This window comes from Grampus griseus (assembly GCF_964374135.1).
Source record: "Grampus griseus genome assembly, chromosome: 21".
NCBI classification, from domain to species: domain Eukaryota; kingdom Metazoa; phylum Chordata; class Mammalia; order Artiodactyla; family Delphinidae; genus Grampus; species Grampus griseus.
The window spans coordinates 10,323,485-10,337,913 of record NC_139015.1 but is presented as its reverse complement, the minus strand read 5'-3'; the positions used below and the strand labels follow the sequence as shown (position 1 = coordinate 10,337,913).

General features: G+C 48.6%; 1 protein-coding gene across 2 annotated transcripts in view; it reads left to right on the top strand.

Annotated features, from left to right (window-relative positions):
• The window catches only part of MYOM2 (myomesin 2), an 88,557-nt gene that overhangs the window by 36,937 nt on the left and 37,191 nt on the right, over positions 1–14,429 (top strand). For both annotated transcript variants that reach the window (XM_082680254.1, XM_082680253.1), the window contains exons 14-17: positions 7,258–7,385; positions 10,786–10,969; positions 11,735–11,909; positions 13,356–13,477. In XM_082680254.1, the coding sequence (XP_082536380.1) occupies positions 7,258–7,385; positions 10,786–10,969; positions 11,735–11,909; positions 13,356–13,477 (609 nt within the window). The remainder of the gene's footprint in view (positions 1–7,257; positions 7,386–10,785; positions 10,970–11,734; positions 11,910–13,355; positions 13,478–14,429) is intronic.

The following is a 14,429-nucleotide window of genomic DNA, read 5'->3' as shown; positions in this document are numbered from 1 at the left end:
TTATCAATTCATCTGTCGATGGACACTTAGGTTGCATCCATGTCCTGGCTATTGTAAACAGTCCTGCAGTGAACATTGTGGTACATGACTCTTTTTGAATTATGGTTTTCTCAGGGTAGATGCCCAGTAATGGGATTACAGGGTCATATGGTGGTTCTGTTTTTAGTTTTTTAAGGAACCTCCATACTGTTCTCCATAGTGTCTGTATCAATTTACATTCCCACCAACAGTGCAAGAGGATTGCCTTTTCTCCACACCCTCTCCAGCATTTATTGTTTGTAGATTTTTTTTTTTTTTTTTTTTTCTGTATGTGGGCCTCTCACTGCTGTGGCCTCTCCTGTTGTGGAGCACAGGCTCCAGACGCGCAGGCCCAGCGGCCATGGCTCACGGGCCCAGCCACTCCACGGCACGTGGGATCCTCCCGGACCAGGGCACGAACCCGCGTCCCCTGCATTGGCAGGCGGACTCCCAACCACTGCGCCACCAGGGAAGCCCTGTTTGTAGATTTTTTGATGATGGCCATTCTGACCAGTGTGAGGTGATACCTCACTGAAGTTTTGATTTGCATTTCTCTAACGATTAGTGATGTTGAGCATCCTTTCGTGTGTTTGTTGGCAATCTGTATATCTTCTTTGGAGAAATGTCTATTTAGGTCTTCGGCCCATTTTTGGATTGGGTTGTTTGTTCTTCTGATATTGAGCTGCATGAGCTGCTTGTATATTTTGGAAATTAATCCTTTGTCAGTTGCTTCGTTTGCAAATATTTTCTCCCATTCTGAGGGTTGTCTTTTTGTCTTGTTTATGGTTTCCTTTGTGGTGCAAAAGCTTTTAAGTTTCATTAGCTCCCATTTGTTTATTTTTGTTTTTATATCCACTTCTCTAGGAGGTGGGTCAAAAAGGATCTTGCTGTGATTTATGTCATAGAGTGTTCTGCCTATGTTTTCCGCTAAGAGTTTTATAGTGTCTGGACTTACATTTAGGTCTTTAATCCATTTTGAGTTTATTTTTGTGTATGGTGTTAGGAAGTGTTCTAATTTCATTCTTTTACATGAGGCTGTCCAGTTTTCCCAGCACCACTTATTGAAGAGGCTGTCTTTTCTCCATTGTGTATTTCTTGCCTCCTTTATCAAAGATAAGGAGACCATATGTGCGTGGGTTTATCTCTGGGCTTTCTATCCTGTTCCACTGATGTATATTTCTGTTTTTGTGCCAGTACCATACTGTCTTGATTACTGTAGCTTTGTAGTATAGTCTGAAGTCAGGGAGCCTGATTCCTCCAGCTCCATTTTTCGTTCTCAAGATTGCTTTGGCTATTCGGTCTCTTTTGTGTTTCCATACAAATTGTGAAATTTTTTTTCTAGTTCTGTGAAAAATGCCAGGGGTAGTTTCATAAGGATTGCACTGAGTCTGTAGATTGCTTTGGGTAGTATAGTCATTTTCACAATGTTGATTCTTCCAATCCAAGAACATGGTATATCTCTCCATCTGTTTGTATCATCTTTAATTTCTTTCATCAGTGTCATCTAGTTTTCTGCATACAGGTCTTTTGTCTCCTTAGGTAGGTTTATTCCTAGGTATTTTATCCTTTTTGTTGCAATGGTAAATGGGAGCGTTTCCTTAATTTCTCTTTCAGATTTTTCATCATTAGCGTATAGGAATGCAAGAGAAATCAATGTTTTTGATTTTGATTTTGATTCCATGTCCCCTGCATTGGCAGGCAGATTCTCAACCACTGCACCACCAGGGAAGCCCCCCTTGTATGTTATTTGTTGCTCTTCCCTTCCTGCTTTTAATATTTTTTCTTTGTATTTAATTTTTGATAGCTTGATTAATATGTGTCTTGGCGTGTTTCTCCTTGGATTTATCCTGTATGGGACTCTCTGCGCTTCCTGGACTTGACTGACTATTTCCTTTCCCATGTTAGGGAAGTTTTCAACTATAATCTCTTCAAATATTTTCTCAGACCCTTTCTTTTTCTCTTCTTCTGGGACCTCTATAATTCGAATATTGGTGCATTTAATGTTGTCCCAGAGGTCTCTGAGACTGTCCTCATTTCTTTTCATTCCTTTTTCTTTATTCTGCTCTGTGGTAGTTATTTCCACTATTTTATCTTCCAGGCCACTTATCCATTCTTCTGCATCAGTTATTCTGCTATTGATTCCTTCTAGAGAATTTTTAATTTCATTTATTGTGTTGTTCATCATCGTTTGTTTGCTCTTTAGTTCTTCTAGGTCCTTGTTAAACATTTCTTGTATTTTCTCCATTCTATTTCCAAGATTTTGTATCATCTTTACTATCATTATTCTGAATTCTTTTTCAGGTAGTTTGCCTATTTCCTCTTCATTTGTTTGGTCTGGTGGGTTTGTACCTTGCTCCTTCATCTGCTGTGTGTTTCTCTGTCTTCTCATTTTGTTTAACTTACTGTGTTTGGGGTCTCCTTTTTGCAGGCTGCAGGTTCGTAGTTCCTGTTGTTTTTGGTGTCTGTCCCCAGTGGGTGAGGTTGGTTCAGTGGCTTGTGTAGGCTTCCTGGTGGAGGGGACTGGTGCCTGTGTTCTGGTGGATGAGGCTGGATCTTGTCTTTCTGGTGGACAGGGCCCCGTCCAGTGGTGTGTTTTGGGGTGTCTTTGAAGTTAGTATGATTTTAGGCAGCCTCTCCACTAATGAGTGGGGTTGCGTTCCTGTCTTACTAGTTGTTTGGCATGGGGCATCCAGCACTGGAGTTTGCTGGCCATTGGGTGGAGCTGGGTCTTAGTGTTGAGACAGAGATGTCTGGGAGAGCTGTCGCCGATTGCTATTACTTGGGGCCAGGAGGTCTCTGCTGGTCCAATGACCTAAACTCAGCTCTCCCACGTCAGAGGTTCAGGCCTGACACCAGGCCAGAGCACCAAGACCCTGTAGGAAAGAGAGAAAGAGAGAAAGAAAGGAAGAAAGAAGAAAGGAAGGAAGGAAGGAAAGGAGGGAGGGAGGGAGGGAAGAAAAGAAACAAAACGAAATAAAGTTATTAAAATTTAAAAAAATTATTAAAATTAAAAAAGTAATTAAAAAAAGAAAGAAGACAGCAACTAAACCAAAAAACAAATCCACCAATGATAACGAGCTTGAAAAACTATACTAAAAAAAGACACACACAGACACACAGACACACACAGACACACACACACACACACAAACGGACAGATATAACCCTAGGACAAATGGTAAAAGCAAAGCTATACAGACAAAATCACACAAAGAAGCATACACATACACACTCACAAAAAGAGAAAAAAAGGAAAAAAATGTATATATAAATCAAAAAAAAGGAAGAGAGCAACCAAATCAATAAACAAATCTACCAATGATAATAAGCTCTAAATAGTAAACTAAGATAAGCATAAAACCAGAAACAAATTAGGTGCAAAAAGCAAACCCCAGGTCTACAGTTGCTCCCAAGTCCACCTCCTCAGTTTGGGATGATTCGTTGTCTATTCAGGTATTCCAGAGATGCAGGTACATCAGGTTGATGGTGGAGCTTTAATCCGCTGCTCCTGAGGCTGCTGGGAGAGATTTCCCTTTCTCTTCTTTGTTCTCACAGCTCCCAGGGCTCAGCTTTGGATTTGGCCCCGCCTCTGCGTGTAGGTCGCCTGAGGGCGTCTGTGCTTCGCTCAGACAGGACGGGGTTAAAGGAGCAGCTGATTCGGGGGCTCTGGGTCACTCAGGCCACGGGGAGGGAGGGACACGGAGTGCGGGGCGAGCCTGCGGCGGCAGAGGCCGGCGTGACGTTGCACCAGCCTGAGGCGTGCCGTGCATTCTCCCGGGGAAGTTGTCCCTGGATCGCGGGACCCTGGCAGTGGCGGGCTGCACAGGCTCCCGGAAGCGGGGTGTGGACAGTGACCTGTGCTCGCACACACGCTTCTTGGTGGCGGCAGCAGCAGCCTTAGCGTCTCATGCCCGTCTCTGGGATCCGCGCTGATAGCCGCGGCTCGCGCCCGTCTCTGGAGCTCGTTTAGGCTGTGCTCTGAATCCCCTCTCCTCGCGCACCAGGAAACAAAGAGGGAAGAAAAAGTCTCTTGCCTCTTAGGCAGGTCCAGACTTTCCCCCGGACTCCCTCCCAGCTGGCCATGGCGCACTAGCCCCCTTCAGAATGTGTTCACGCCGCCAACCCCCGTCCTCTCCCTGCGCTCCGACCGAAGCCCAAGCCTCAGCTCCCAGCCCCGCCCGCCCCGGCGGGTGAGCAGACAAGCCTCTCGGGCTGGTGAGTGCCGGTCGGCACCGATCCTCTATGCGGGAATCTCTCCGCTTTGCCCTCCGCACCCCTGTTGCTGTGCACTCCTCCGCGGCTCCAAAGCTCCCCCGCTCCGCCACCCGCAGTCTCTGCCCGCCAGGGAGCTCCTAGTGTGTGGAAACCTTTCCTCCTTCACAGCTCCCTCCCACTGGTGCAGGTCCCGTCCCTATTCTTTTGTCTCTGTTTATTCTTTTTTTTTGCCCTACCCAGGTACGTGGGGAGTTTCTTGCCTTTTGGGAGGTCTGAGGTCTTCTGCCAACGTTCAGTAGGTGTTCTGTAGGAGTTGTTCCACGTGTAGATGTATTTCTGATGTATCTGTGGGGAGGAAGGTGATCTCCGGGTCTTACTCTTCCGCCATCTTGAAGGTCCCTCTTTTGATCTTTTCTAATCATTTTACTCTTGGTTGGTGTCTTCCTACAAACATTTAAATTAATATCCATGCTCTCCTTTTAATATCATCCAAATCTTCCTATCTCTCTTGAGTTGCTTGATGGAAAAATAGGCACCTCATTCTTGGAAAGGCCCGAATAGGCTCTCGCAGATATAATGAGATGGTTTTTGTTCTACTATTATATATCCAAGCATTCACTGCACTGTTTTGGATAAGCTCATTTGTAGCTAACGCATTGAATTCATCCTTTGCTCTGAATGCCGCAAACTCATTTACAGTTGTTCATTCTCTTGAATTCTGTCCTCTTGGGCGTTCTAACAATTCCGAACAAACTTTACGTTTCACTGACGTAGAGGCGAGTCTCTGGGGCAGGTTCTGGAGGCTGTGGTCAACAGAACGAAAAGCTGGGTTTGGGATTCGAAGACCTAGGCTTGGACCCCTGCAGAGCCGCCCACTAGCTGTGTGATCTTGGGAAAGCACTGTGTTTTCCTGAGCTCGTTTCTGAGCTGTGTTTCCATCTCATATGTCCACCTTCATCCGGTGTTGACGTGGCTCGTTAGAACAGGGCTCCAGAGGAGCATCGTGACCCGGAGGCAGAGGCAAGCGCAGGACCCGCCCCCAGCAGCGCTGTGGTCAGCCCACCCCGGAAGGCACGTGGCCGTGCCGCTCTTTTTGTTTTGCCTCCATTTGCTTTTTCTCTCTCTGAGGTCCCTCTCAGCAGTTGGAGTGTCGGTAACAGACATCAGTTTACTTCCTTGGTCCTCCCCTTGGCTCCTGGGGCCAGTTTGCATGTCCTCTTGTTCTGTCCGGGGCTGGGGTCATCTGCAGATCTCCAAGGCTCATTAGTGCACGGCCCCGGGTGGGCGGAGAGTCCGCATAACCCAAGCATCCTCCCGGATCGGGGAGTCCCTACTGACAAAAGCCGGATTCTTCCTTCTTGTCTTGGCCTCAGATAAAGTGCTCCTTATTCCATTTTCCTCTGGGTCTCGAAGTTAGGTGCCAGGTCTAAACACAGCGAGGCGTTCAGATCTGAACGTGCAGGAAAGGAGACGCTGCACTGGTGTGTTCCCACGCTCACGCTGCTTTATCATGTGCGTCATTTCCCCTCTGCCCCCCTTTGTCCTGTGTCATCTAGTACCTCTGAGGTGCACCGCCACTCAGCTTGGAAGCTTGTCTGCACCATCCAAGGGTGGGTGATCTGTGTCTTCTCTCTTTAGGGCCTCTCCCTGGGTCTCTTTAGGTGTGGACACGGCAGGTGGATCCAGAGAAGGCGTGTAGGGTGTGGCGGGGCCCTGCTCTGCCCGGCACACTTGGCATCTTTCTGGACATTCTCTCGCTCCTTGTTTGAAACCCAACCCATTTGCCAGATGCTCCCGGGTAAGCCCACGGCTGTGCCTCTGCGCCCCTGTTGCCTGTCAAATGTGATGAGCGCGGTAACAGGACTCTAATGAAATGAAACCCAGGCTTGTTTGGGCCGTTTCCACGCGGCTGTTAAATTCCTCCCCGGCAGTGCAGTCCAGAGGGAACCATTGGATCTTCAGCAGGGCTCCCAGGTGTCCTGGGGACGTTTTGAACCATCTTAATCTTGTGCTAATCTAATTGGAAGCTCATAATATTTTGTATCGCAATGACTGGGACTGTGCGTCTGGAAAACCTCCACCCCTCATGAAAAGTTCTCACATCCAAACATAACACGCCTGACACCTAGCATTTTTTTTTTTTTTTGCGGTATGCGGGCCTCTCACTGTTGTGGCCTCTCCCGCTGTGGAGCACAGGCTCCGGACGCGCAGGATCAGCGACCATGGCTCACGGGCCCAGCCGCTCCGCGGCATGTGGGATCTTCCCGGACCGGGGCACGAAACCATGTCCCCTGCATTGGCAGGCGGACTCTCAACCACTGCGCCACCAGGGAAGCCCCACCTAGTATTTTATTAAAAAGAGATGTGTGTCAGAAGAGACGCAGTGGGCTTCTTTGATGCGACTGTCTGTTCTATTATAGTTACTTGCTAATTGGTATCACGCTGGAATTTTAAGTATATAGACAGATGCGATGCTTGTGGATGTGGAACAGATCTACCCAGGAAGGGAAGCCATGTGCTTTGGAAGTCGCTATATTGTTTCCATGCTTTAAGGGCATAATGAGAGGAAAACAACCAGAGAGGGCCCTTAGAGAAAGCACGGCCCCCATCGTGGAAGGCTTCCCTGCTGCAGAACACCATTGCTGGTACCTTCTCTGCACAAATCCCCATACAGTCAGAGCTGCATTTCTGGTTAAATGCCCTGCTTCTTCTGGGTAAATTCCTCTCCCACTTCCAGCTGAAATTCTGGATGAATTTTGGGTTAGATTCCTTTCTTACGAATTGGCTTATATTGGAAACAGAAGTAATTGGACGATCTTTACCAGTTCATTATACTTTGGCTCTGGAAAAACAGTCCTTGCAGCTTGCTTGCTTTCCCAGAATAGAAATGAAGCAAAAGCCGACACTGATGCGTGAGGCCTTTGATGCCTGGAAAGTAGCCGAGGGTCGTGCTCCCAAGATGGGCTGCGGCAAGCGGGCGGACCCGGCTCCTGTCAGCGCTCACGGTGTTGATTCCTCCTCCAGGTGATGTCCAGGTTCCAGGACCTCCCACCAACGTCCACGCCTCAGAAATCAGCAGGACATATGTCGTCCTCAGCTGGGACCCACCTGTCCCCCGTGGCAAGGAGCCGCTGATGTATTTCATTGAGAAGGTACACCCCGGGTGGGTTTCCTGAAGCAGCGGATCTCTGTAGGCTTTCCCGTGGTGCTGTGTCGTGTGTTTTAAGGATGGGCAGCTCTCAGATCAGTTATTTAACGTGAAGCTGCAGACACTGGCTGAGCTGTGAATGCCTGAGGGGTTCTGTGAGGGGCGTGGCATCCGAGGAGCAGGTCCCGCTCAGGCTGTGCCGCCCTCCGCGGGGGCCCGTCAGGCTCCCGGCTCCCCGCTGTACACGAGGGCCTCGCACTGAGGCGGCCGCCAGCTTTCTTCCTGCTGGAACATTCTAGGCTCCCAAGTTCTGAGGATTCCGGATGTGGGCAGGGGGACAGCAGTCCCTGCTCTCAGTTTGCTCATAAGCCGAGTGGCCACTTGGTGGCGATCGTGTTGAGGAATTCACACTTCAGATGGCGAAGGGTTACACACAATCATTGGTTTGCAGACTTCTTAGATCTGGACGCGTAGGAAGAAATAGTTTGTGTGTTGCAGACACACACACACACACACACACACTGAATGTACATCACCAACTAAATTCCAAACACAGTATCCTTACTCCGTGCCATGTGTTCTCTCTCCTGCTTTGAGATCCAATTGCACTAAAAATGCAGGTTGTGACACAGTCATTCAGATCGCTGGACTGTGATTGGGCTGTGGACCATTGTTGAAAAACCTGTATAACCATACGAATCTTGTAACTGTGGTTTTGTGATACTAAATTTATATTACAATGTACTAGGCAATCCAATACGTGTAGTATACACATAAAGTCTGTAACTCTTCATGTGAGCATATATGTCTCCTACAGTAGTAATGTGTAATACAACAAGGTGAAGGAAGGCAGAATGGAAATGAACGGTTTTCAGGCTCCTGACGGTATAATGACCCTCAGCTTTCTCTGCTTATCTGCAAGGCTTACCTGTGGGCAGAGTCAAGTGTTAACTTCTTGCTGCTGGGTGCTAGCTTGTTGTTTTGCATCATGAAAATCTAGTGGTCAGCCCTCCCAGGAGGAAAGGCGCTTTCTCAGGCCCTCTTCAGAGACATTTTCCTACTCACCTACCCAGTGCCGGAAAGACCAAGTTTCAGCAAACGCATTTAAAAATCTTTTAAAATTTTAAATTATTTTTTATTGAAACGTGGTTGATGTACAGTATTATGTTGGTCTCGGGTGTAGTATGTAGTGATTTGACATTTGCGTACACTATGAGGTGGTCACCACAAGTTTAGTCACCATCTGTCCCCATACAAGGTAATTACGGTATTATTGACCATCTTTCTTCTGCTGTACATCATATCCCTCGACTTATTTACTACAGGACTGGGGGTCTGTACCTCTGACTCCCCTTCCCCTATTTAACCCCCCTCTAGCAAACCCACTTTTAAAAAGAGGCCTACCTCGGGCTTCCCTGGTGGCGCAGTGGTTGAGAGTCCGCCTGCTGATGCAGGGGACGCGGGTTCGTGCCCCGGTCCGGGAAGATCCCACATGCCGTGGAGCGGCTGGGCCCGTGAGCCATGGCCGCTGGGCCTGTGCGTCCGGAGCCTGTGCTCCACAACGGGAGAGGCCACAGCAGTGAGAGACCCACGTACCGCAAAAAAAAAAAAAAAGAGGCCTGCCTCACCGAGGGCACCCTTGCATTCCCTACCCGCTGCCACGGGTGGTGAGCAGCAATACAGGGTGTGCGATCAGGGAGAGGAAGCTTCCAGGACAGCCTGAGGGGAGCCATGGTGTCCAGGGACTCCGGGAGGGAGGGGCAGCAGGGAGCCCGGGAGGGAGCTAGACTGGGCTACTCCCCAGTGAGCTGGCCGGGCGAGGCACCCACCTCTCTCTGTTGCTCACGGAGGACGGTCCTGCCCCAAGCCATCCAAGGTGGTCTTTGGGGGCCTTGGTTCCTATCAGGCCTAAAAGGAACCACAGGGATGAGTCAGCATCCTCTGTCTAGTCCTGTATTTCCACTTTATGTCAGGGCCAGGCACAAGATGCTAGGAACGGCGGCGCTCTGGTTGATAGCTTGGCATCTGAGCACAGTTTGAAGCACGCGTCTTCCCCCGAGTGAGCTCTGCTTGGAAAGCCCACGTGTGGCCACAGCCCAAGGCGCATGGCCTGTCCTGTCCACATTGGGCTCATGTGCTGAGAGTTTGGCTGCGGTGAAGGGAGTGGTGTCCTGTGGTTCTTGGGGTGCAGAACCCCAAGAACTTCCTCCAGCCCTGCTTGGAAGATGGGCACTAGCTTTTCTAGAAGCTTGGCTGTAAGACCCAAACAGTGTTTTCCCCACTCCCTCCCTGTCTTGCCTCCTTCAGCCCCAGGGTCCTTTTCTCCCATCGGCCCAGCTGAGTGTGCCCAGGGCTCCCCTGCTGCCCCTCCCCCTGCTCTCCAGATGGCGAACATACTCGGGCCCAAGGGGGCCTCTGACTGTGGACGCCTGTGTCAGTCCAAGAAAGCCACTTCACTTTTGCTGAAATGAGAGAAGACTTCTCTAAACAGGGATCTAATTTCTAGAAGCCTGGGTTGTTTGAAATGCTTTCCCAGTCCTTTCTGGCAGCCTTAGTGGGGTCAGTGTACACCCAACTTTTACTACCTCAGGATTCCTTTCACAAAGGGAGCTTATCTCTATAGGAAAAAACTAAATTAGACATGTAATCCCAGTTTTAAAAGTAATTGCCAATGATAAAACTTAAACACGTAGCGTAGAAAATTTGGAAAACACGTATATGTTATATAGAACAAAATGAAAATCACCGATAATTTGATCACGCAAAATAGTCATTATTAACATGTGGGACATATTTAGTCTTTTTCTCCATCGGTTTTTATATCTTGATATATCATACGTACAACTGGCATCCTGTATTACATTTAACAAAATGATACAATTCCTCTCCTCTGAGTAAAGATCTTTATACAGTAATTTAAACGGCTACATTTAGTGTATATGTGTCATTTTGTATCATAATGTACCCACCCTACTGCTGGTCATTTAGGTGGCTGTCCCTTTGTTATTACTATAATAGCTGAGAAAGAGCAAAAGGTTTAAACTGGAATGCGAGCAGTTATGATGGAATTTTACACGTCTGCTCCTCAATTATCTCTAATTGTTTAGAGTTCATCCTGTCTTTACTAAAACTACGACCTATGTATTGATTCCCTGAAGATTTCCATAAGTTATTGGCTTTCACGTAAAAATGTTCTCTGGTAACCTTTCCAACTTTGGGTAGTTTCTCACCTCCTTCTCCAAATTGGCTTCCTTTTCCTAAAATTCAGAACAGAGGTATTGATGGCCCCGGAGGTGCCGTGGGCTGTGGGTCCCCCGCGGTGTAATTGAGGGCCAGAGCGGAGCATCCCCTCCCCCCACACGGGTCTGGGGAGCATGGCTCCATCGAGGCCCCTGTCTTTGCAGTCCGTGGTCGGGAGCGGAAGCTGGCAGCGGGTGAACGCACAGACGGCCGTGAGGTCCCCCCGATACGCTGTCTTCGATCTTGCCGAGGGGAAGCCATACGTGTTCCGAGTGTTGTCAGCAAATAAGCATGGCCTGAGCGACCCGTCGGAAATCACCGCCCCCATTCAGGCCCAGGACACCATCGGTGAGTTAGCGCGAGTGACCAAACTGTAGGATGGGCCCCGAACAACGTCACCCGTGTCGGACAACCAGCACCTGCGCTGATAAAGACGTTAGTGTCGCACGTGATTTAAAATTCAAATTGCCTTAAAATTCCGTTTTACAAGAGATGAAGATCTCTCTGCCTTGTTTTGGTCAACATTTCTCCAAAGTTCCATCTTCTTTTTATGAAACCAATCAGTGGATTAGCAATATTTTTAGGCAATGGCCACTTAAAAAAACCCAAAAAACCCAACCCTAAATGCATCGCGTTTCTTGCCCATATGGCTTGAAGTTCCCTCTCAGAAGATGTCAGATACAGATTAGAGAAATTCTGAATTGTGCGAGGGGAGAAATCCATGGTTTGATTCTGAGTCCCTTGCAGAGTCCCTTGAATCTGATAGAATTGTGTCCTATTTTTTTTTAAATGGCTATTTTTATATCCCCACATAGTTCCTTCCCGGGTAGTAAAGCGCGTGCGTCACTGGGCGAGCTTTGTGGATGGGTCTGTAGGGGCGGCAGGGGCAGGAGATTCCGTGATGGGAATCTCTTTCTTCGGAAGGGAGGGACTTGGGGACAGAGAGCACAGGGACTGCCCGGAACCTCCTGGGTACCCCCTTGCCCTGCAGCGTCTTCCTTGTCCAAATCTCATCTAAAGCCCGAAGCTCTGCGGACGGGAGGGCCTGTGGGCCTCTGGCGTGCCCCCAGACTCCCGTGTCGTTGAGCCTGTGTCCCTGTCCCCCCTGCACAGTGGTCCCCTCAGCCCCCGGCCGCGTCGTCACCTCCCGGAACACAAGGACGTCAGTGGTGGTGCAATGGGACCAGCCGAAGCATGAGGAGGACCTGCTTGGCTACTACGTGGACTGCTGCGTGGCCGGGTCCACTGTCTGGGAGCCCTGTAACCACAAGCCCGTCGGCTACAACAGGTGCTGCCTGCCCGGGTCCCCTTCCACCTGACATCCTTGCCCCCGAGAAAACGTGAGACACACACCCCCCGGGACCCACTGGGCCTTCGGGTGCAGGTGCCACGGCAGGAACACCTGTGACGTCCACACCACGGGCCGGGTTCCTCACCCACACATGGGGGCTGCAGAGCTGGAAGCTGGGGAGCTAGTTCTACCCCGTGGCTGAAGTGCTTTGTCTGTCGATGAAGAAAAGCCCCAGAGCATCTCCTCTGACGTACTCAGCGTTTAAGACTTACCCTGAACAGGAGAGTTAAAGTAGCGACAGGGACGGGAAGGGTGTTTTATTTCTCTGTATTGATGTTTTGAACTTTTAAAATTGCTTTGTTCACAAAGCTGACAGGCCCTCCCTCTGGCCACCAATTGCACAAAGCCGGGGAGGGGGTGGAGAGAGGCTCCTGTGCAGGGGCGACGGCGGCTCTGCCTGCAGTGGGGCCGAGCATCTTTCCTGCCGACACGGACTTGCTCCCGTCTCACGGCCTGCAGGGAAGGCCTGGGTGTGTTAGGGTTCCCGCAGGACGCGCTTAGGAAAATAGCTGTCAGATCCTCCACTGCGGACGGGTTATCCATTACGTCTCTGACACCCTTCCCTCTTCACTCTTTAAAAACCAATAAATTGGAAAAAGCTGTGGCTGGAAAAGAAGAGACACAACTGATGCTAAAGTTAGATGTTATGCACAGTCCACGCCAGCAAGTGCAGGAAGAGCTCCCAGAACAAAACACCTCAAATATTCTAGTGCAGGAATTTCGTGAATGCCTGATACATGTTTGCAGACTCGGAGATAAATAACTATTGCTCACGTTTACTGAGTACTTACCGTGTGCGAGGTGGCTGTGCTGAGAAGTAGGTACTATGATCCTCTTTCACAGATGGGAAAACAAAGTCTTTCTGGGGTTAGGTAACTTGACTGAGGACATAAAATCTGTTAGGTGTCCAAGCCGGTCTCCAAGCCAAATCTTAGCCAGTGTGGTGTCACTCCTTCTCCTTAAGTTTTACAGACGTGAATTCTTTTAGGAAAGGAGAGGAACCCTACTTTAGAATAGAGCTTCGATGCAGAGAAAACCAGAGGGCTTGGAAATGAAGGGGGAGCCTTGGCACTGAGTGAGGTCACTCAGGATTTCCAGGGCTTTGCTTCCCGCGCCCCCCGGGGCCCGCGGGCAGCAGCTGGTGCCCCCGCCGCCCCCCGAGTCCAGCTCCCTTCAGCCCCAGAGTCGTTGGCTGTTGCTGGCTTACGTTTGGACGTGGCGTGCTGATTGGAATTAATATGCATCCATGAGGCACTCGAAGAAGTAAACTTTTCAGTCCCAGTGACGGATGTTCGTGGCGTGTTCAAGATGCTCTCTGTGTCTATTGTAGGAAGAAAAAGGGTTGAGCCTTGTATTCACGCCCCCGATTCGTGTTTTTGTCAGGTTTGTGGTGCACGGCCTAACCACCGGCGAGCAGTACATCTTCCGAGTTAAAGCCGTTAATGCTGTTGGGACGAGTGAGAATTCTCAGGAGTCTGACGTCATAAAAGTCCAGGCCGCCCTCAGTAAGTAATTCATGGGCAACTCTGTGCCAGCTTTCGGTTCTCCACTACGTTTTCATTTCTGCATGAACAGACCTTTATGATGCCGTTTAGAATATTACCGGAGGGGAAAAGTGGATGTAAATTGTTGAACAGAGAACATGCAGTTCTGTGGAAACCTCTCATCAATTGGCTTGGAAATGCCAGTGTGAGAGGGAGAAAGGATAATATGCTAGTAAAATTGAAAATAGAAAATATTATCAGGGGTCACACTGGTTTCCAAGCGCACGTGCCCCCATTACAATGTATGCTGTAGGGTGTGACCGTCTCTTTTCAAAATCGGTGCGTTCAAAACAGAACGTCGATGGCCTTTTCAGCTATTCTTAGCTCAAGGAACTTAACGTCATTCCAGAGGATTTCAAATGTTTATGTAACTCTGTGGCTTTGTTCATAAATAGTGATCTTTCACAATTATCATTCTGACCACACAGAACACTTCGGGGCAGAACTTGCAGTGATGGGCCCTAGGAAGCTTGATCTGTGCAGCTCTGTGTTGTGTAATGTTGGTCTGGTTGTTTCATATAAAATGGACCCCATGACTTAAAAGTATTCAAGAAGATTTAGAACCACGATCGCCTCTTAGACACATTTTGAATCATAGTATTATCTGTTCACTTCTGAGAGAAATGTTTTGCTTTTTATTTTTGTCTTCAACTAAATCTAAAAGTATTTTCAGAAATTATGATTTCTCGTCTAACAATAGATAGAATAACGTTACTGGAATTTCTAAGGAATGTCAAATCTGATGGTACTTAGGTGGGTAGTATAGTAAAAGATTAACTCTTATTTTAAGCTCATTATAATCTATCAGTTTTTACCAGGAGGGACTTTCAAACATTACCACTAGCCTCTTCAAGTCATTCCTACTAAATGAAAGCCAATCATTTATGTTTTAATTATGCAATAAGACCAGCTC